This window comes from Typopeltis vanoorti, chromosome 5 (genome assembly GCF_054136105.1).
Source record: "Typopeltis vanoorti isolate ZY-2024b chromosome 5, IOZ_Tvanoo_1.0, whole genome shotgun sequence".
Taxonomy (NCBI): Eukaryota; Metazoa; Arthropoda; class Arachnida; order Uropygi; family Thelyphonidae; genus Typopeltis; species Typopeltis vanoorti.
Genome location: NC_143553.1, coordinates 87098585 through 87122006, shown reverse-complemented (window position 1 = coordinate 87122006; position 23422 = coordinate 87098585). Strand labels below are relative to the sequence as shown.

Sequence of the window (23422 nt, the reverse complement as noted above, 5' to 3'; positions counted from 1 at the left end):
CCAGCTGGTTTGGAGTGGGAACACTGGTCGCTGTCAGTGGTTTTATGAAATCAGCTCAGTGCCTTTGATAGTCTGGATAATCAGGTGCTGCTTACACTGTGGAGGTTTATGGAATGGACCAGTTACTATCAAGACAACAGTTCCCCATGCCACAAAGCGGCAGCTATTATGGAATGGTACGAAGAGATGGGGTTAAACGACTCGATCTGTTGCTTTGATGGAGGAATGGAGATAAATTCCACCCCGATATCTGCCACACATTGGTGGAAAGGTAATCACCTCCCTCAAAGGGTGCAGGAGGTGATCAAAGCCAAAGGCGGAACACACCCGATATTAAGGTTCGCCTGCTGGTATCAATTGTAAATTGCTAAAGTGTCCGGACTATTATGAGTGGATAGTGCATGTATGCCTCTTGAAAATGCTAAATAATAATATTTTAAAAAATTATAATCACTCTTCATAGTAATATACAAAATTATCTCTAAAAAGATTATGAAGATGGTTTGCAAAAGAATTATTGTTCATATCTACTTATAGCTACAATTTGTTACTTAAGCGTATATATCGATTACGTCATGCATGACATAATTTATGAAAGTTAATATTAATGTTGTCGTGATTCTAAATGGTATCTTCAAAGCTATTTGGGTAGCTTTTTTGTGAAGTTACTCTGGTAATGACTTTATAATTTATCATCCCTTATACAGTAGTATGGTGTAATGTCTAGGATATCTCATCTAGTTATAATTTCTGAATGAATCTAGGTTATTATAGCTCTCTGATTGACTGAACGCGCGTTTAACCTAGGTATGATAATAACTGATAATACTAGGTAGGATAATAAGTAAAGATATTTATTCTTATACGATATAGAAAATGTTTCGTAAAGCTGGTGTCATTCATGCAAGTGTCACTTGCATGAATGACACCAGCTTGTAAGTGGGTATACCTAACCGTCGTAATTATGTTGTCTGCAGATTGTTCTGTTAAGGTTTCTGTCTAGTTTCAAAAATAACGATAAGCCCGTATAATCTAGCGGTTTGTTTATTGATACTACATTGATATTATTTAAATATCAATGTATTATTTAAATTGATATTATTTAAATATCAATGTAGAACAGAAGAGATTACGAAAGAAAAAAATATAACTCTTTCTATATCAATGGAAATTCCTCTTTTTAGCCACATCAGAAACGCTGACGCAATCTTTACGTTGTTCGTAAACAAGGGAATATTTCATAGTTACAACAAAGGAAGTAAATAGGATGTTATTGCCATCTCAAAGAAGTACCAATGCATGACATTGATAATAAAGAAATGTACATTCTCCACCCATATTTACTACTACTAGTTGAAGGGTTTCCTGTCTTTGAAAATTTGTTATTACAACAAGAAAGCTGGTAGTTAGCTAATGGAACATGAGTCATCACTTCTGAAGGAGTACAGAAAGATGTCAAAGAATATTTCTTTCACGTAGATTAAAACGCAAATCTGTAACAGTGCAGTGAAGCTCTGTAAACTCCTCATTATACTGAGAATCTTAATTCCTTCAATAAGATTTTATATATGGTTGTAAGAAAATCCCAATAAAAAACCTCTATTGAGGGATTCATCACGTCATTTTTCTGGCTATAAGAAGTAATTAATTAAATATTCGTAAATATATAATTTTTGTGCCATGGCTAAGGAGAACCCATTCCTATAACCCACTCCACAAGTTATTTTTACTGCAAATCTGATATGCAATGTACAAAGTTCCCTGTATTACCAAAAAGAACTTCAACTGAAGTCTCAAAACAGAACCAGGCATCCCGTATTGTATTATGTTCCACGCAATATGCAAAGGAAGCAAACAACATTTTTGAAAAGTATACATAAGATAGTCACATGCAGTTAGAGTTAACAGATAGACGGAATGCAGATTTACAGCACGAAATTTAAACTGGTGTGTATACGAAATAAGAATATCCATATGATTTGTGGATGGGTTGGCGTACAAACTGTACTGTCATAATAAAAAGCTTCGCTGACAACCTTTAAAAACACAGATTGGTACAGAAGATTTGAAATAAATGATTGAATAATTTATACGACAAACTCCAGTTGCTGTTTACACGTAAATATACAAAAAAAATAATAATAAATAAATAAATAAACAGGAAGCAATCAAATTTTAATCCATTGATAAGCGAGAATACTCAACAATACTGCACTGAAAGTCAATCTACAGATATGAAAAAATTCCCCAAGAACTGACTCACAAACATTATATAGAAAACATAAGGAACTAACTAATAATAAAAATTAGCCACTACAAAAAAAAAAAAAAAAAAAAAAAACTACCACTTTCAGAAATTCGCAGAATGCAGTGAAAAAAAAAGCAAGATCAGGATCATTCAGCTAACAATATCCCACAACACTCGAAAAAGATAATTTTCTAACGATGCACAACTAAAAATTATTGTCCACGCGGTTAACCGAATGGCTATGCTCTTCGCAACCATATGCCTGGGAAAGGAGTGTCCTGGGTTCGATTCCCGTCCCTGACGTGAGGAGTGTAGAATCTTTCTCAGACATAGCCAAGTTAGCCGGTCTTGGGCGTGGACAGCAGGGTTTTTCTTCCTAGTTTAGCTGGGATTTTTCATACCGCAAACCGGCCCCGTGAACACACACGTATGCAGTCAGGAATACCTAAGACAATATATATACGACCACATCTGGACCTGTTCACGGATCTTGTCTGCTGGTTTCCAAAGTGATGCCCATACAGTGGAAAAAAACTATATTTTCTCAAAGGAGAGTATTGAAGATAATATCAGGACTATAAAACGTAGATTATGAGGACATTTTGAGAATTAGCGATACTTCTTCTTTCACTACGCGTTATTCCCGCTTCCCATGCAGGGTCCGCGTGTTACTTAGATGCGACTTCTTGTTAGTACCACTCCCAACCGACCTGTCGCCTAGTCTGCCGCTGGGGAGGATATATTTTTGGCTGTAGAGGCATATGTTTACGGGGCCGGTTTGCCTGCTTTGCAGGATGAAAAACGCCAGATAAACTGGCGGAAAAACCCTACTGCCCGCGCCCAAGACCAGCTAACTTGGCTATGCCTGAGGAAGATCCTCAAGTTCCTCACGTCTCCGATAGGAATCGAACCTGGGACACTCCTTCCCCTAGGCATATGGTTGCGAAGCGCAAAGCCACTAGGCTAACCGCGCAGACCGAGAATTTGCGAACTACTGACCTTAAATTACAATGGATTATACCACCTCATCATCTTCGTTCCATATGTCATTCTTATCATTATTTTACAAAACTTTATGAATTTTTTTATGATTATAATTATTATCTGAGAAGACCTCCAGGGAGTCAAGGACTCATCGAAGGTGGCTATAAATCACCCAAACCAGCTATCATACCTTCCCTTAAATTAATTTACACTAGATGCACTCACTACCCCCTAAGGGAAAATTATTCCACTCACTCACTGTTCTCTGGGAGACAAACCTAGCTCTTACCCCTTTCTTGACTGTGAACAAACTTAACTTCCATGGATTCCCCCGTGTTCTTTCCCGCCTTCCATATAACGAAACATTTCATCAGTTGAAATGCTATAACACCCATTCAAAAGTTTATAGACCTCTATCATATCACCTCCCCTTCCTCCTGTTAACCAGTCTGCAATTCACATACTCGCAATCTGTTCTCACAATCTAAATCCCATAATCTGGATATAATTTTTGTAACTCTTCTTTGAACCCTTTCCACAGCTTCTTTGTATATCCCCATGGAACCCGGAAGACCAAATATGTGCCCAGTAATCTAGGTGTGGTCTTATCAAAGCCTTATAAAGAGGCAAAATGACTTCCTTATCCTTACATGTCAAGGTTCCCCTTCAACATCCACCAATATACCAAGATCCCTTGTCTCTTCAGTTTCTTCTAGCATAATCCCGCTAATATAATATGCCGCTGGAATTCTAATCACCCCAAAGTGCATAATTTACACTTATAACATTAAACTGATAGCCGTTTTCGTTTGTCAAAATTTCCAGTCTATTCAAATCATTTTGTAATTGCTGAATATCAGTAGTATTCCTGATTGCCCTGCCTATCTTCGCATCATCGGCAAACAATTGCACATCTGATGATAGACCTTGCTTGATGTCGTTAATGTATAGATTGAACAAGAATGGCCCGAGGACTGAACCCTGAGGTACACCACTGGTTACCTTAAATCTGGTAGATTCACACCCACGGTATACCACTACCACTTTTTGATATCTGTCCAAGTCAAGAGGTTATATTCCAATCGCATATTCTCGAGTTTATGCAACAGCCTGGTATCCTATCAAATGCCTTAAAAAATCCAACATTATCATAGTGTATCCATTCCCTTTATCCAACCCAGCCGTAACATTGTTATAAAATATGAGTAAATTGCTAAAACATGACCTTCATTTAGTAAACCCATGCTGTTCCTTGCAGAGTATAGAATGCTTGTCTACCCATTTCTGTATGCGAGTTCTTACCAACTTCCCTAAAATCTTTACTACCACACCAGAGATACTAATAGGACGGTAGTTAGACCCATCAGTTTTTTTCACCGCCCTTGTACAATGGAACTATCATATATTCCTTCCATTCCTGTGATATCATTCCAGAGCTGAGACTCAAGTTATACAAACATGTAAAAGGCATAACCAGTTCGTCTGAACATTGCTTTAACAAACGGGCTGATATTCCATCTGTTCCTATTGACAAATTCTTATCCAGGTTATGCAACAGCTCTTCAACCTCATTTTCATGAACCTCTAACTCTTCATCCAACGTAGCAGTAGCACTGTGCACCATGTTGATATACACCTGGTTGATATATCTTAGCAAAGTGAGCACTCATTAACTGAACAATCTCCTTAGCTTCCGCCAGTCGTGTACCATCTGCATTTAATAAAGTTATTCCTCCACATTCATTCTTTATTTTTCTTGCAGCATAACGATAAATTTCTTTTGGATTGCCTTTATCTTGCATGGGCAATTTCTTTTCATACTCCATTTTAGTTTTCCTCAAATACTCGTTACTTTTCTGGCCTGAGCTTTATATATTTCATAACTCCTCTCACAATATTCTTTCCACATCATCTTCTTCTTGTGGATCTATTGCGTAATAAGGTTGCACATCCATTTCATTCCCAACCTGTTTATTCTTCGAACACTAGGGATACATTGAGATACCGCCTCATTAAAGCACTTTTTCAAAGATTTCCATGCATTGCTGACATTTTTTCCATTCAGTAACTGATACCATGGGACCAAAGATAGGATTCTACTAAGTTGATCGTAATTTCCAGATTTGTAGTTCAGCATATAGCCTGTTTTAATCGGAATTTCAATACAATTATATACTTCCAAGAAAGTACAGCATGATCACTGTCACAATTGGTGTTAAAAGAGCCATATTCTTGACAGAGATCCCTTCTGACGCTACGAAAAAATCCAACACTCTTTGACCTCGAGTTCCTTCTTTCACATGCTGCTTGAGAAAGTTGTCTCGCAACAATTCAATAAATTCTTCTTCTTTCCTCTCATGAGATTTCTCTTCTACCCAATCAATGTTTTGAAAATTAAAGTCACCCATAATGATAATTCGCTTGTTACCCATAAAGCTGAATTGGCGATGCATTTCTTCGTCCCCTGCAACTGAGCCATCAGGTCTGTAGCAACACCCCACCATATATTTCATTCTATTAACCTCCACTTCACACCAGACAGACTTAAACTCACCGCTACATGGGACATTGTTACTATCATTGTTTTCTTGCATTTCTACCCTTACTGGACTTAAGTCATCTGATATCATTAGTAGCATTCCTCCTCCTCTCCTCTCTCTTCTGTGATTCCTAAAAATAATATATCCGTTACACTCGATCCTACTTACCATAATTGATTCTTATAGCCAGGTTCACTAATGCCTTCAATCTTAAACCACATCGTATTCAATAAAGCAACAAACTCAAAGCCTTTGTTTCTAATGCTCCTGGCATTTGTATATAAACATAATAAATTACGACCTAGCCTTTTCTTATAATTAAATATGCAATCTATTTGGACTTGTTCTAGAATTTTCTCTTTTCCCTCCCCAGACATACTTAAAAGGTCCGAACACAAAGCATATTTTTTCACTCCTTCGCCACATACCAACCATGTTCGAAGGCATTCATATCTTTATCACGTTTGCATACCATAGCTGAACTTTCACACACATTTTTCCCATTCCTCCCTAGATGACCTAGTTTCCCTACTACTTACTATATAAATATAGTATAACTATATTTAGTTATACTATATATAGTTATAGTAGAGTATAGCGTAGTATAACTATTTACTATATAGTTTACTCTTTTACTTTATTTTACGCTACATTTATAAAAAGGCTTAACATTAATTCCACTAAAATAACATTCATTTTTCTACTTTGACATTCATACTGTTAATTGTGTAACCGTAATGAGATTATGTCAATTAAATGGATCAATTATAATGATATTAATAACTGTACTGAACAGCTTGATACGAAATGTAATGTTGATTGAATTTTATAACGTATGAATAGATTTTTCTCTACACGAAAAATAATAAAAGCTGTATGACTTGAGAAAACAAATTATCATTAGAAAAAAAAAGTTGTGGCAAACATAAAAAAAAACGACACCTCAGTAGAGTACCCATCGCTTTGGAGGCCTATTCTAATATTATACAACACTACATAATGGCCATTAACACCGCACAGTCCATCGTTAGCAATTACACTATCTGCTACCCTCTACAGGATATTTTTGTCTGTTAAATGAGTGTGATCCCTGGCCAATTTGCTTGTTTTATGAGACGATAAACTTGCTTGGAAGATGAATTTACTTGGAAGATGAATTTTAACGTCTGGTGTTGGACTACCGCCTGCTCTTTCTTCTATTTTTCTTAATAAAATATCTAAAGTAATTGTGTAATTTAATTTAAAACTTTATTTAAAATGTTTTAAAATATTTTCCCTTTTTAAACGTAAAAGTTTTAAACCGAATGTATTTTCACATACGAGCATATAATCTATTTTTATTTCCTTATCTTCACCTTTCACATTTACATCAGTTGAAACGCACGGACATGAACTGTTTAGATCCACTACATCAAGTGTGCAGATGACTGGTTATAAACATTGAATATCCTCGTCTATATGGAGATAGTTAAAAACTGTGTACTGTTCCTATACGTCTCACTAATTTTTCTAAAATACAGCCAGTCACATTACAATAACATCAAGGTACTCACTCAAACTTTTAGCTCCTGAACCTAAAAGTTTGAGTGAGTAAACTTATTCTGCATTCAACTACATTCAGTCTAAGGGAAGTTTCGACTTGAATCTTCAAGGCCTGTGGTACAAGTTCACATCATAATCTTTCTCTCTCTCTGAAAAATAAAAATTGTGTGAAAGAAGTTTTCACACTATTAAGGGCTTTTTAAATAAATGTGAGTTAGTCTCAAAGGGTGATGGTAGTAGTAGTAGCAAGGTTTCCTACCGGGGGCGTGTGCTTACGCAAAACTCGCACATTGACTAAGAAACAAGCAATTAACAGACATAATAAACTGACCTTATAACTTCAGTTGCTTCAGTCGTAACACCAACTAAACCAAATTTTAATCAATTGCTAATTATCACTTTCATCACCGCAACTTTTTTTTCTTAAATAAAATATGTGCATTGGAAAACTGCTTTAAAACACGACTTTGAAGCTGCCATGAAATTCCCCAGTTTTAGTCAGCTCCTAAATGCAATTGCGCTCTTATAATAACCAAAGGACACGTAATTCTATTCGATAAGATTTCTAGCGTTTAGTTTTAAAAGGGTCCTGTTTTAATCAGATGTTTGCAAATCGGTATTTTTAATTATATTTTTGTAAATTAAAAATCTGAATCTTTGGATTTTTATAATTGACACGATTTTAATTTAGGCTATGAAGATAATAATTCACTTGTTTACTCCTAATGACAATTCCTCTAAAATACAACTTGTTTTTATTCTTACTTAACCTTAGTACGCAGTTAAGTCATAATACGATGAGTTCTCTAAAAATCCCATTTCCTAAGGAACGAAAGAAAACTCACAAAAGAATGACTCGACAAAACCTTTGTATCCTGTCCTTCTAGACTGCCTTCTAGTGACGTTTCGATATAGCATCCCCCCCCCATTTCTGTAGTGGCAGCAATAAATAGCATACAATGAATATGTATCAGAGTTGAGTTTCATTTCAGAGATTTTCTTCGTCGCGGAGACATGAAGATTTATTTCGGGCTGCTTTCTCTTCTCTTCCTGGGCTACTGTTTTGCCCAAAGTCTTGAAGAAAGAGATGACTATCTCAATCTGTTTGCGCCATGGTGTAGTAAGTAAGAATTTACTATTCATTATTAATATATCGAGTTTTTCGAGATGAACAAACATGGGTTTCATCTGATTCGGTAATTATTCTGCTGAAGTAAGTTTGGATAAATAAATTAAGAAACACCGCTGCATAAGAGATATTTTACTTCCAATCTCCTGTGAATATATTCAGAGGAGACTGTGAGATCTTACGACACCAGACAGCACTTAATAGCAGTAAGCATTTTTATTGGTGTCTTTTTTGGCTTTTTAAAGGATTGAGACGATTCCGTCCATTAGAAATAATAACAATTCGTAGAACTTAAGAATGACCTGAAAAATAAATATTGGTCACTAAACATTATCTGCGACTCTTGGGAACTTACAAAATGCAAGTTTTTTTTCTGAAGAACACGAAATAAAATTTAAATAATATATGAAATCATTTCCTAGAGTTTATTTCTATTTGATAACAGTATTACACTTTAGAATAATTTGGAATCCCTATACATTAAACCAGGGTAAAGTCATCATCTTGTAGTTGACAAATAGAAGTCCGTGTCATTATCTAGGAAATAAAACTCTCATCAGAAATTCCATTTGCTGCTTTCTTGAGAGAAACTGAACTCCATGGCTAGATCATTAAATAAGCTGTAAGCAGGCATCAACAAGCATTTACCCAATTGGTTAGCTGGTCTCATACGGATGCTGCTAGATTTCTTTCAGAAACAAAACACGGTTCGGCCAGAAGAACACACACACACACACACACACACACACACACACACACACACACACACACACACACACACACACACACACACACACACACACACACACACACACACACACACACACACACACACACACACACACACACACACACACACACACACACACACACACACACACACACACACACACACAGAGAAGACTATTCTAACAACTGTCTGCTATTCTCTCATCTCTTTGAAAAGACGAATAATATATTTTTAAAAAAATAAATAAAATTGAATTAAAAAGTGAAGTAATATTTTTCCACATCTGGTTCGAAATTGTTTCACTTCGGTTATGAAAAGAAGGGCAAGAAGATATAGCCTATAGGGGATCCTATTATAACAGGAGGATTTACTTGAATATGCATAGAATGACTACATAATAGCAAATTCCAAACAAGGCGATATCTAAAAAATTCAACGAACTTAATTTCATAACATTGTCAGCCTGTAGTCTTCATAAATTGTGGAAATACTTAAATGGAAAGCAGTTATTACAGAACTTAAAGGTTGAGCTTTTGCCACTTGAATGACTATTTCAAGGACATAAGAAAATTTCCGTAGGTCTTTACAAACAGGACTGAGGTATCTGCTCTCATCTGGAGGTACAAGAGATCTTTCTGCTGGAAACTTGAGCTTCTATTTTTTTAATAATTTAGTAAATCATTTAGTGGACCTGTTTGACTGTCCCTTTTTATACAAATCATTTGTGAGCACCTACAGATAGGTTATTTAAAAATAGTGTCAAGGTGCTAAAACAATACCCTGTAGGCACAATTTTTATGTATTTTTTCGTTCAGAAAAATATTATATTTTTATAATATAATATAATATTTAAATAATTTATTTAAATATAATAAGCACTTTGAAAACGTAATATAATAACAAGCAACTAAGGTCGTGTTACTAGTAGATTTTCTCGGTATTTCTTTAAAATTTTGGTATTTCATATTGCAAAATGAAAGTGCACTTCTGATCGAAATGCTTTAAGAAGGAATGTTTCAGATATTTTCTCGAAGAAAATATGTAAAAAACAATTTACAGCGATAGCTGCTCCAGAAAATATGATATTCCTGCACAACCAACACTGAAAATCGTAAATGTAAACGTTACTGCAAAATTTTAAATTTTGCACCAAAATAGCGATTTTATTGAATATTATAATGTTCAATAAATATTATACATATAACTTAAGTTATATGAATAATGTTTCTTTAATTTCATAGAATCATTTAAATTTATTATTATAAAATTAAAAATTATTTACATTTTCAAATTTTACAATATTTAAGAGATGATTCATAACAACACCATAAAGAATCTGTCTACGTTTTCATATATGAATAAATACAGCTAAATCCAACCACACATAACTGTTCACTAGTTATGTGTACTTTACCGTCTGGTTAAGCTCGTCACAAATGTTGATTGGATTTTAACAGTATATTATAGATGAGAACACAGATTGATAAGAAAATAACTATATATTATAGATGAGAACACAGATTGATAAGAAAATAACTATTTATTAACTAAAATGCTAATATTTCGCTGGTATTATATCCAGCATCTTCAGAACATGCATACAGTTTGTTAGAGTAGCGAGATCCGGTGTAACAGTGGGACTAGTATGCGTAATTGTAGGGCGCAACACAAAGACTAAGGGCCTAATTAGGCGCCATCTAAGTTTAAAAAAAAAAAAAAAGATATTAATTTGGTCTTAGGATGACTGTCTCCCAGATCCTTGGGAAATTTATACAGCCATACTTGTTGAGGTTTGGAATATATTTCAAGGCTTCTGTTAATTTCAGGAACAACCTCTATGACTTGAAAAAGTTTCTGTGCAGTACTTTAGTTTTTTTTTCAATTGATTCTGTGTGCAGGGGTATCCACAGCATGGTCTGCCAGACCCGACTTGCCATAGAGAAAGTGCCGGATATATTTTTTGTGTTCACTAAGGCGGATGTCCACAGTTCTTCCTGTCTGTCCATAGTAGGCTCGATGACATGAAGAGGGCACTTCATAGACTCCTGGATGCGAAAAAGGAGAGAATCTGTCCTTAGGTGAACGGATGAGAGTTGCCAATTTCACATAAGGTTTAAATACAGTGTGCGTAGTTGGTATTTGTTAAGCACCCTAGATATCTTTTCAGATGTGCCTTTAATATTATGAGATGGTGATAGTTTTGTTGTAGTCTTCTGTGGTAGATAGTGGGGGGATTTCTGGGGAGCATTTAGTATTTTAATCTATCTTATGGGGATTATAGCCATTGGTCAAGAAGATGTGATGTAGGTGAGAAAGTTCAGCAGTGAAAGCAATGTCATTGGAACAAATTGCTCTAGCTCTATGGGTTAGTATTTTTAAGATACCATATTGTTGAGAATGGTGATGGTGGGATTGTTTGTGTAAATATCTCTCTATACATGTGGGTTTTCTATAAACCGAGAATGATAAGGAACCTTCTGGAAGATGTGTGATAAGTGTGTCCAAGAAAGGGAGACAGGCATTGGCTTCTAGTTTCATTGTAAAGTGGATTTTAGGGTGCTGGCTATTTAGATGCACGAAAAATGTATTCAATGTGTCTGGGCCATGTAGCCAAATAGCAAAGACATCATCAACATAACTTAGCCAGAGACTATATTTGAGAGTGGCTGTGTTGATAGCTGGCTTTCCCAGATGTTCTATGTAGAAGTTGGCTAAGGGAGGAATCCCATAGCTGTCCCATCTAATTCTTTGTATATTTTCCTTTTACATGTAAAATAACTTGTCTTTTTAAATACTTTTTAGGCGGGTAGAATTTTTAACAAATCTTTTAGAGAGCTCCTTTTAACATTCTAGGTTTATAGAAAACCCACACATACAGAGAGATATTTACACAAACAATGACACCATCGCCATTCACAACAATATGGTATCTTAAAAATACTAACCCATAGAGCTAGAGCAATTTGTTCCAATGACATTGCTCTCACTGCTGAACTTTCTCACCTACGTCACACCTTCTTGACCAATGGCTATTATCCCCATAAGATAGATTAAAATACTAAATGCCCCCCCCCATCTATCACAGAAGACTACTACAACAAAACTAATCACCATCTCATATATTAAAAGTATATCTGAAAAGATATCTAGGGTGCTTAATAAACACCAACTACGCACTGTATTTAAACCTTATGTGAAACTGGCAACTCTCATCCGTTCACCTAAGGACAGATTCTCTCCTTTATCGCATCCAGGAGTCTATGAAGTGTCCTCTTTATGTCACGGAGCCTACTATGGACAGACAGGAAGAACTGTGGACATCCGCCTTGGTGAACACAAAAAATATATCCGGCACTTTCGCTATGACAAGTCGGGTCTGGCAGACCATGCTGTGGATACCCCTGCACACAGGATCAATTGAAAAAAAAAAAAAAGTACTGCGCGGAAACTTTTACAAACCAAAGAGGTTGTTCCTGGAATCAACAGAAACCTTGAAACATACTCCAAACCTCAACAAGTATGGCTGTATAAATTTACCAAGGATCTGGGAGACAGTCATCCTAAGACCAAATTACTATCTGTTTTTTTTTTATAAAACAAAATTTAGATGGAGCCTAATTAGGCCTTTAGTCTTTGTGTTTCACCCTACAATTACTCATACTAATCCCACTGTTACACCGGATTGCGGTTGTCTCGCTACTGTAACAAACTTTGTTTGTATGTATGTTCTGAAGCTGCTGGATATAATACCAGCGAGATATTAGCATTTTAGTTAATAAATAGTTATTTTCTTATCAATCTGTGTTCTGATCTATACCGTTAAAATCCAATCAACAACTAGGTATATGTGGTTGGACTGAGCACACATAACTCTTCGCTAGTTTTGCTACGTGGTTTTGTTCATCTAGGTCTCCTGGTTATTTCGGTTATGTTATGGTTATCTGTTATTTAATCAATTAAAAAACACCCCCCCCAAAAAAAAAGATATTTTTCTATACATTTAAGCTTTTTTCATCTGTTAACATTCTTAAAAATGATTGAAATTGGTCATTTGGAATTATGACGTCACACACTTTTGAAAATCTCTTGTTCTATACGCAAGTGAATGTTGTTCTTTTAAATGCTGCTCAATAAAAAAAAAATTCAGTAATTACAGAATGTACTGTGTAATTATCGGCAATCGCAATATATCATTTCTATATAAATGAAATGCCCTTTGTTTTTCTTTCTTTTATGATGCAAGAGGAAATTTTGTGACGTAGTTTCTTAAGCTGATTGCACACTCAGGGTATACGAAAACATCTCTCTTCTTCATTAAGTACCACTTATTTATGGTAACTCAGCAGAAAATCTAGTTGGATGCATCACTGAATACAGAACGACAACAACAGCATTAATAACAATTCACCTCGACAGTGGTATAATTACACTTGTCGAAACTCCTCCCCCTTTCCCCCTCTCAACAAGCTATTGATGACATCTAGATTTGACCATTTTTATTTGGTCCCTTGTCACCAAGATCTTTAGCCATTCCCACATTGTGTAGTGACGGTCTTCCAACAGCATATTTGAATATAACTATAGCACGTTAAATGACTATCACGAAAGAAAATTGTAGTTATAGAATGATATTTTTTATAATCCCTGTTTTTTCCCGAATTATCGCCACCATATATTGACAAACCCATTGACAAATGGAGTCTTCTTACTGAGTTTATAGAATAAATGATTTTTTTTTTTTTTTTTTTTGCATAAAGCTGATTGTTTAAGACAGGCATTTACAAATATCTACATGTCACATAAGGTTTGACTTTGCAACCTTTCCGGTAATTTTTTGCTTTCAAACATCTTTGGTTATTCATGATGAATAATCACAGAAATACTTTGAGGAAATTATATCAAAAATGAATGACTTCTTAAAAAATGTAAAAATATTTAAAAATCATTTAAACTAAAGAAGACGATTTGAGTGTATGCACTAATCGACGTGTGAATCTAGGTTAGTTCCTTTAATCACATATATGTTTCTAATCGTTTTTCTTTGCATAGTAAAAAGATTAACATTTTTAATATATTTTATATTTAGTACAACGATAATACAAGAGTAAAATGGCTTAGATAATTCCGAAACTTCTATCTGGAGTTCGCGTATAATTTGCTGCAATAAGTCACTGACGGCAAACGTTAATTTTAGGATAATTCACTAAGTATCCTAAGCTGTCAACTTATCTGCAAATTATTTTACATACATTTATACCACAGCATGATTCAAACTAATTTCTAGCTGTTACAACCTAGACTACCATATTAACTAAACTACATTTCATTAATACTTCCAATAATTCGGAAAAGTTAAATGACCATCATCACGCACACTCAGGCACTACACTAGGTAATTAAGATGAAGCATCGCAACTGAGAGTAGGCCTAAAGTCCTATATAGTACCCCCCCTAGGGGACTGAACTGAGAGTCCTTGGCTCTTGCGCTGAAGTGCGGAGGATGAGAGCTTCTCAAATTAGTGGCTGCTTCGTGCAATGAATTTGTTGAGTTAGAGTAGTTTCTTAGGACAGAAGTGGATTCAAGGAAAGGTCTTTCGTATTAATATTTGCTGCGATAGAGTGTCTTTCTTCTGATGTTGGCTGCCCTGCCTGTTTGGCCATAGTAGAATAGTTTACAACTACAAGAGACTTGGTAAACACCTGGTAAGTCTAGCGACTGTGGCTGGTTTTTGGTAAAGCGGATAAGGGATGCTAATTTTTTATATGGTCTGTAATTGGTTAAAAGGTTGTATTTCTTTAAGATTTTTGTTAATTTTTGGGATGTGCCTTGGATATATGGAAGAGTGATAGCTTTGGTGTAGTCTCTGTTCTGGAGAGGGCGAGAGGATGTGTGGATTTGGGCTTTTAATATTTTTTGAACATGGTAGGAATTGTAGCCATTGGCTAAGAAACTGTTGTCAAGGTGGTCAAATTCTATGGAGAGGGTACTGTTATCTGAACTAATTAATTTAGCCATGTTATATAAAGGTTTAATAATTCTATACTGTCGGGAAGGGAGAGTGACTGTGAATGTATCAACCCAGTGAGTGTGGGTTTTCTGCAAACAGAGAATGCCAGAAATCTGTCTAAATCATTTAATTACACGTAGTTAAAGTGTCTAGAAAGAGTAGACTGTTGTCATTTTCTTTTTCTAATGTGAACTGGATCCTGGGATGTTGATTAACCATATAATTCTAGAGAACTCTAGTGTCCCTTGTAAAGAAATAAATGTGCTACAAAAAATAATAATAAATAAATAAATAAGCAAACAAAGTTGAGTGAAATAAATGGCGCTGAAGAGACTCATCACCGTTTAAACAGAGAGAATGAATTTTATATTTGGTTAGTATTTTTATTGTCGATATTTGTATAGTATATAATGAGAATCGATTACTAAATTATTTTTTTCTTTTCCCAATTTAGTGAATGATAGTGTGAAAGTCGAAAAAGCTAAAAACTGCACTGACACCCTTCTTCCAGATGAGGTTAGTAAATTATATTAATAATTAAACTGAATAATAATCAGAAAAAATGTATTCATGGTCTCACTCGGTGTGCAGATGTCCTATTGATAAATGATTTTTTCCAGGCAGTTCAATTTGTAAAAGACTGCGGAGCCAAATATATGCCCGATGTCGCCAACGAAATGGATACGATATGTACTGAAATATGCAAACAAACGTGTGAAATCAGGGAAAAGGTAAATATATAGAAACCTCTTTAATGGCGATTATCGTAAAACAAAAAATACACGCTATGCTTTTCTAATTTCTATTTTATAATATTTGCATATTTCGATCTCTCATATCTATTTTTGTTTCATAAATATATGCAGATCAAAAATATACTTTTCTTCCATCGTAAATTGGATGTAATTATTTTACTTAGTTTGTTAAAAATACTCATCAAATAACGAAATTATTCATTTAAAAAGTAAAGAAAATTTATAGAATTATAGTAGGATATTTAAAATACTAAATTAATTTTTTTTTCAGGTATACATGTGTTTCATGTATAAAGTAATGAAACTGGTAAGTCTTCTTTTAATTTTTTTAAAATTTGGATTGCATAAATATGGAAAATCCTTCAATTAAACAAAACAATAAAAGTTTAACTGTTTATTCTGGAGTAGACAGCTCCTCTTTCAACAAATCGATATTCTTTGCATCGAATGTCTCAAAGATATCAACATTTCTTTACTTTCGATGCGATTTCTGTCATACGAACGAATAAACCAGTACTAAATGTATCATTCTATTCAACATCAGTTCTATAGTGCTGTTGTATTGCTCCACAGGTAGAGTTTGTGATTATCCACTTAAAAAATAACTTGTTCTCTCTTGCTATGTTTCTAATGTTGGGATTAGATACGAGTAGATTCCTTTCCTATTTTATTAATTTTATGCATTCATAATTTTTAAAATTCATACCATATTACTGATATTCATATTATATCTCAACTATCCACTTAAAGCAGGGCTTATATGATGTAGAAAGTTTTACATTTGGTCTAAAAGACGAGGTAAGATACAGGTAGGAAGCATTCAGTTTTATGGATAAATGAAAAGAGCCAACAGCACTTCGTTTATTTTGTACGATGAGATTGACATCTCTAAATTGAAAGGTCAGTCCAGCTTAAAATGACATAGCCTGTTGGTTTAAAATTTTGAAATGACCGAGAGCTCGCGAAAATACAGTCTTCTGCTTTAAAATTGACGAACTCTCCTCAGAAATATATATATTCGTGTTTGGTAGGCGCTTTTCATTAAGGTTTCACTGATCCGATAGCTGTTTCCAACAGTTGTCTCTTTTAAATAATCAAGCAAAGCCTCATGACGATTAAAATCCTCTTTTCAATACAGCGCATTGTCTACACTGCTTGGAAAAAAATTAAAGATAAAGAGTCACGTGTTTGTAGCCGGTATAAATTGCTGGATATGGTTCTCCATATTCCACAAATCAGCGTGAGTGTGTCCGGTTGAAATGGCTGCGAGAAAGAAACCCCACAACCGACGGAATTTGAAATAGGTGTTTTGATAGGATGCCATGTTGCAGGCCTATCTATTGGGCAAATTTGTTGTTGACAAATTGGAGCCATCTCAGGTCAACGATCAATGATACCATACCGAGATGGAAGCGCAGAGAGTGCTGTAAGTGTTACCCGCAGGAACGACCCACCACTCTCACCAAACGTCACCGTAGGATGCTACGAAGGATAACATGTAAAAACCGCCAATCGTCGGCAGACACGGTGAAGGCAGAGTTCCGGGCATCGACTGAAACACGAATCCGCACAAAAACATTCAGAACCGACGCTCCCAACATGGGTTCCCATGGTAGAACCGCAATTTTCAAGCCCTAGCCCTACGTTACCCGAACCAACATGCAGCGTCGTAGTGCAAAGAGCTGTACAGTGGGAAGTGGAAGCTTGGAAATCTGTGTTACGGAGCGACGAATAACGTCGCTCCATAACATACACCCCTGATCTCAACCCTATTGAACATCTGTGGGATGAACCGAAGCGTCGGATGAGGAACATCCGCCCCACAACACTCCAGGTCCTCATTACATGCCTACAGGATAAATTATCCAAAAATGGGAATTTTGGATCATTTAATGGGGATGAAAGTCATGGCCGTTTGTTCCACATAGTCAATAGACACCATAGTGTCTATTGACTTCTTTCCAAGCAGTGTATTTCATATTTAAAGTTTATTTTACATGAGTGAACCTCAGCGGTATATCTTCTTGCACCTAATAGAAAAGAATAAATCTTTAGAGTTTGTTAAGATTACAATGGGCTTTTGAAAGCCGAAACAGCCAAGATGGCGTGTTGTCTTAGGATTGATGTATAGCTTTAATCCATACAATGACGAAGAAAAAGAATTTGCTGGATTATTTAGATTTATATACGAATTGCCGAGAAATACGCTTTTGTTCGTGTTCTCCGTTCATTATGTCAGTTAAATGAATGCTTTACTTACTGGTTTCCTTTTGGGGGATATTAAGAAACTTTCAATCTCCGCATAAGACTGACTCACTAGCTCATCTTCTGTAAATAAATAACTAAAATAATAATAATAATATATATAGAGAGAGAGAGAGTGAGAAAATTTTTTACCTTGGTATACTATATGTTAAAGTCACCAATCAATTTTATAAACTTGGTGTTTAATCCTTTTAATCCTTACACAGACAAGTAAGTCAAGTTTGCGCCTGAACATAGTTCAGGTCTGAGGCAACTCGTGAGTAAGCTCTGATCACTTTCCTTTGTATTTTTCCCCTAATGCAAAGCACATCCCATTGCGGAGGAATGGTAATTAGTAATTTGAATTAGTAATTGGGTATGGCTCCCACTGACGAGACCTCAATAAAGGTCGAAACGGTCTGGGTAGTGGCCCTTGCCTTTAATGCATAGCATCATACATTTCCGCAAGGGGATGTGCTTTGCAATAGGGGAAAAATACTAAGGAAAGTGATCAGAGTTTACTCCACCTTTACCATAAGTTGCCTCAGACCTGAACTATGATCATGCGCAAACTGGACTTACTTGTCTGTTTGCTTACTTGGGAAAAAGGATTAAAAACCAAGTTTATAAAATTGTTTGGTATCTTTAACACACAGACATATATATATATATATATATTTATTTTTAACTTGGGGATATTGTATATTAGGGTTAGCAAGTAATATTATAAGCTTGGCTATTTAACTCCTAATCCCAAGTATGCAAACAAATAAGTTTGCGCCTGAAACATAGTTCAAGTCTAAAGATGGTACAACACCAGGTGACTTGTGTTGTACCATCTTTAGACTTGAACTATGTTTCAGGCGCAAACTTATTTGTTTGCATACTTGGGATTAGGAGTTAAATAGCCAAGCTTATAATATTACTTGGTAACCCTAATATATACTGTATATATATATATATATATATATATATATATATATTATGATTATTGTTTGTGATTTTTTTAACCTTAGGAAATAACCGAAGAACGAAAGGAAACATACAACAACGTACAGGTAAGCTCTAATCTTTCTTCTGTCTTCTCGTGTGTGTGTGTGTGTGTGTGTGTGTGTGTGTGTGTGTGTGTGTGTGTGTGTGTGTGTGTGTGTGTGTGTGTGTGTGTGTGTGTGTGTGTGTGTGTGTGTGTGTGTGTATAAACAACCTCTAATATACACACATATTTGTAATGCATTTATTTAATGTGCAATATCTTTCGTCTTAAAAACATATATAGTATGAAGAGTCTCCCCCCCCCCCCACAATAAATAAATGATATAATACACTCTGGTAAACAACTTCCTGCAAACTAGGACAGGGCCAAATGATTTGAAGAGTGTAAATTGTGACTCAACATCAACTATCCAATCACAACGGGTGTTGTATACTGCGCAATTTAAACACGAGCTTTTGAAATGATCAGGAATGAAAGCAGGCACTTCTGTTGAAATTGAATTAATGTTGTTTGGATAGAGTATTTTTGATTCAGACCAAAACACGGTTAATCGTGTCTATTGTTTGCCCAGTTTTCTCGTTTCGCACGATGAAAATTTGAAAAATCGACTGAAAATTCCCAGTTTTTGGGTCTATAGCTGTGGTTGTCCTGAAGTTCTGGATGAGTGAGTCCACTGATGCAGTGTGGAAGACAATTGATTTGAGCACTTTTCTGTCCTTTACTATTAGTTTGCGTCAACTTCCTGATTGTTATTTTTGCAATCTTTTAATGATCTTAGCAGTTGATCTGTGATTCCGAAATTTCAAAAATGAAATTTCATAAATAATTTCAGTGATAAATTATTTCATAAATAATTTCATAAATAATTTCAGTGACAACTCATTTTTGGTATTCCAAAAATGAGTTGTCACTGAAATTTTGCCAATAGCGTCTATTGGCTATTAATATTATATAATTATAACTTTAAATAAGAAAGAATAAAATGAAATTTTAATTTTAATGAAAAATCTCAAAGTGAATTCCAATGCGAGTGTGACTTCTCATTAGCAATATTAGAAATACTTTTCTGATGTCAAGAAGTCAAGAAAAAGACCTAAAGTTTCAGAAACTGTCGCTACGTATCATAGCATAGCGCATAAGGTTAAAATTATTAGGTTGCTATGATACTTTTTCACACTGTATCCCAGCCGTATTTTCTAATTCTCAAAATCAAGATTATTCACGAAACTTTTTAAAAAAATTGAATGACTATTGCATGATTTGATTTGCAGTAAACTTAAAATACTTATCCAGAACTACATTAATAAAAGGTCTTTACAGTTTGCACGCCTATACTACTCAAAATACAATAAACCTGGATAACACCTAACAATAGCAAATATAGGATTCCCAATGATATTATCATCAAGAAAAAGAATAAAGTATTAAAAAAGAAATGAATTTAAATAAAACAGAAGAAAACCAAGAATTTTATGGAATTACCTTAATAATATGGTATAAATTCATAACATAATAAATTACCATTTGTTTACTTTCTTATAAAATTTATTTAAGTTTTAAGTATACTAATTGCATTATCTTATTTTAATACGGTTAGTAAATTACAAACAAACTAAAATGGAAAGGGAGAATGCCGAATTAATGAAGATTCTAATACATTTTAAATATTCATTTTTAAAATTAAATCAAGGTGTTAGTGGATTGAATCGAATGAATTAAATTATTCGGAATTTAATCAAACAAAATAAGATTTGGATAATTTTAACAGCTTCAGATATGATGATTACGAGCGATAAAATTATTTAATTAATTAATAATTGATTTGATTAAAACTATTATTAATTAAACTAAATTAAAAGATTGCCGATATTACTATTGATGGTAATAATATGACGTACTAATGTAATGCAAATATCAATTATTAAAATTTACCACATATTTTATATTACTATATCTCAATATTTTGAATGAATAATTTAAAAATATACTGATGTTAATAAACTTTTAATTTTATTTTTTCAGAAATGCGTCAACTCGGCTATATTTGATGAGATCGCATAAAACAAATCTTCTATATGCTTAACTGGCACTTAAAAGAGCATTAATATTAAATAAACTGATGTTTATGTATAAGATGTATAAACAATGTTCTTGAATATAAAGATAAAGTAAGATGGATATTCACAATGCTAATCACAATTATCACCAATTATTTTTTCTTTTGGAGTACTAGTAAAGAAGTATACTGGAAATAAAGTTCATAGTCAAATAACTTTAAAACGTTCTAAGATTATTGAATTAATTAATTAAATGGGGATAGATTGATGTGTGTGTGTGTGTGTGTGTGTGTGTGTGTGTGTGTGTGTGTGTGTGTGTGTGTGTGTGTGTGTGTGTGTGTGTGTGTGTGTGTGTGTGTGTGTGTGTGTGTGTGTGTGTGTGTGTGCGTGCGTGCGTGTGTTCCTTCTATGGAGAAATGAGAATGAATGTCATTTTTCCAAACACCTTTTCCATGCCTCATGTACATATTTTTTTTCATCATCAGTAAAAAATGCCTGCACTGGAAAACAGTGAAGATCCAGAAAAGTTTAAGAAGTGTCTATGGTCTTTTAAGAAAGACCAACTTTTCAAATTCATTACGTTGGTTTTATTAGGAGACATCAAAAGATTAATACAATTGCAAGATATTGCAAGTTCTACATCTGGAAATATGAATTAATAGCGTAAAATTACATCTGGTGATCATACGAGTTTTGTCCTAAGTGCATTAAAATATTATCAATCATCATCATCATCAAAAAATAAAAAAGGGCAAAGATGAGCTGTTAATTTGTAATGTTTATCGCGAAAAATTCTTCAAACTTTTTGCGATTTTATGTAAGAAAATATCAATAGAATAAAAATTCACAAATAGTTCTTGAACCGATAAAATAAAACATAATGTTATATTGTATAGACATCTAAAATTGCAAATATTAACAGTACTCTATAAATCTATAACAATAACAACAGCAGCAGAAATTAAAAGAATAATTGATATACAAAAAGAATACACTGATTTCAAAGGAATAGGTTTAGTGTATTCTAAGCTGTTTTCCTCCTTATGTGAGAGTTAAAATGTTAGTCTACATTTTAATGCTGACATTATAAAGACTTCTTTGCATCATTTCCACATATCCCATATACTGCATAATCACAATGATCTGAGATATGTAAATTAATTCTTATTTTAAAGAATATTTAACAAATATACATACTCTTCATGCAGAGTATACTGAAAATAAAAATAAACACGCGATACATTTCAGATGATTTGTTACTAGCCTTTATCTTTGCATATATAATTATCATCCACTTGGATTTAAATCTTCGCCACAAGCTTTTAACTAATTGGCCTTCGCACGACTTCCATCATTATCCTTCTTCTTCTTCTTCTGTTTGCCGTCTTTATGAGCTTCTTGATTCATTTTATTACCAGGCTTTGCATTAGATGCTGCATCACGTTTATCTACCTCATCAACATCTTCATCTTCATCATCACCATCATCATCACCACCACCATAATCATCATCCTCATCATTACCATACTCATCATCATCAACATCCTCTTCGTCATCATCAGCCTCATCGTCGTCGTCGTCATCTTCTTCCACCTCCTGAGCAGGTGCTTTATTTGTATCGTCGACGTGTTCTTCGTACTTACCATCATCGTCGTCTTCATCATTATCCTTTCCAGCGGCTTCACCGTCATCATATTCATCATCCTTTCCAATTAATTCATCTTCCCCTTCATCATCTCTGTCTCCACCTGGATTTTTCTTCACTACTTCACCGGTATTTTCATTGAGCTCATGTTCTTTTTCAAACACTTTAGATACTTTTGAAAGAATACTCATACCCCTTTGCTGCAAGAGAAACAACCAGAATATATATTAATTGTTTATATTTATTTCTTTTCATATAAACTTTCAATAATGATCATAATAATGACCAACACATGAATCTTGAATTCGTGGATTGAATTCTTGAATATAATTTATAAATAATAATATACCCTCACATAAACTTCTGATTTCCCTTATTAATTTTAAGTTTTAATTTCAGTCTGCTCACATTTTTTGTGGACAAAGGATTTTCTGATTTCATCTTAAGTTCTCTCAAGTGTTCGAAGTTGCGCGCAGACATACTGCGAGGCATGAGAAAAGCCCTTTAATAATATTCATGTTTTCTTCGGAGAAAGATTTTATATTT

At 34.4% G+C, this 23422-nt stretch overlaps 2 protein-coding genes across 3 annotated transcripts in view; one reads left to right on the top strand and one right to left on the bottom strand.

Annotated features, from left to right (window-relative positions):
- Positions 1–8301: 8301 nt before the first annotated feature.
- Positions 8302–21492, top strand: LOC150106619 (uncharacterized). Its single transcript, XM_090392581.1, has 6 exons — positions 8302–8434; positions 15636–15697; positions 15802–15912; positions 16208–16243; positions 19197–19238; positions 21197–21492. The coding sequence occupies exons 1-6, from the start codon at positions 8329–8331 to the stop codon at positions 21233–21235; spliced, it is 396 nt and encodes a 131-aa protein (XP_090248707.1). The 5' UTR covers positions 8302–8328; the 3' UTR covers positions 21236–21492.
- A 303-nt stretch (positions 21493–21795) lies between these two features.
- LOC150106618 (uncharacterized) overlaps positions 21796–23422 on the bottom strand; it is a 51678-nt gene continuing 50051 nt past the window's right edge. For both annotated transcript variants that reach the window (XM_090393229.1, XM_090393230.1), the window contains exon 6: positions 21796–23076. In XM_090393229.1, coding sequence (XP_090249355.1) covers positions 22558–23076 — 519 coding nt within the window. In that variant the 3' untranslated portion in view covers positions 21796–22557. The remainder of the gene's footprint in view (positions 23077–23422) is intronic.

What these genes read in the sequence shown, in the direction of transcription:
- LOC150106619 (XM_090392581.1), top strand. Translation starts at nt 8,329, where the DNA reads ATGAAGATTTATTTCGGGCTGCTTTCTCTTCTCTTCCTGGGCTACTGT. An exon ending in CGTGTGAAATCAGGGAAAAG is followed by an intron (nt 15,913 to 16,207) that starts GTAAATATATAG and finishes TTTTTTTTTCAG; the next exon opens with GTATACATGTGTTTCATGTA. An exon ending in AAACATACAACAACGTACAG is followed by an intron (nt 19,239 to 21,196) that starts GTAAGCTCTAAT and finishes TTATTTTTTCAG; the next exon opens with AAATGCGTCAACTCGGCTAT.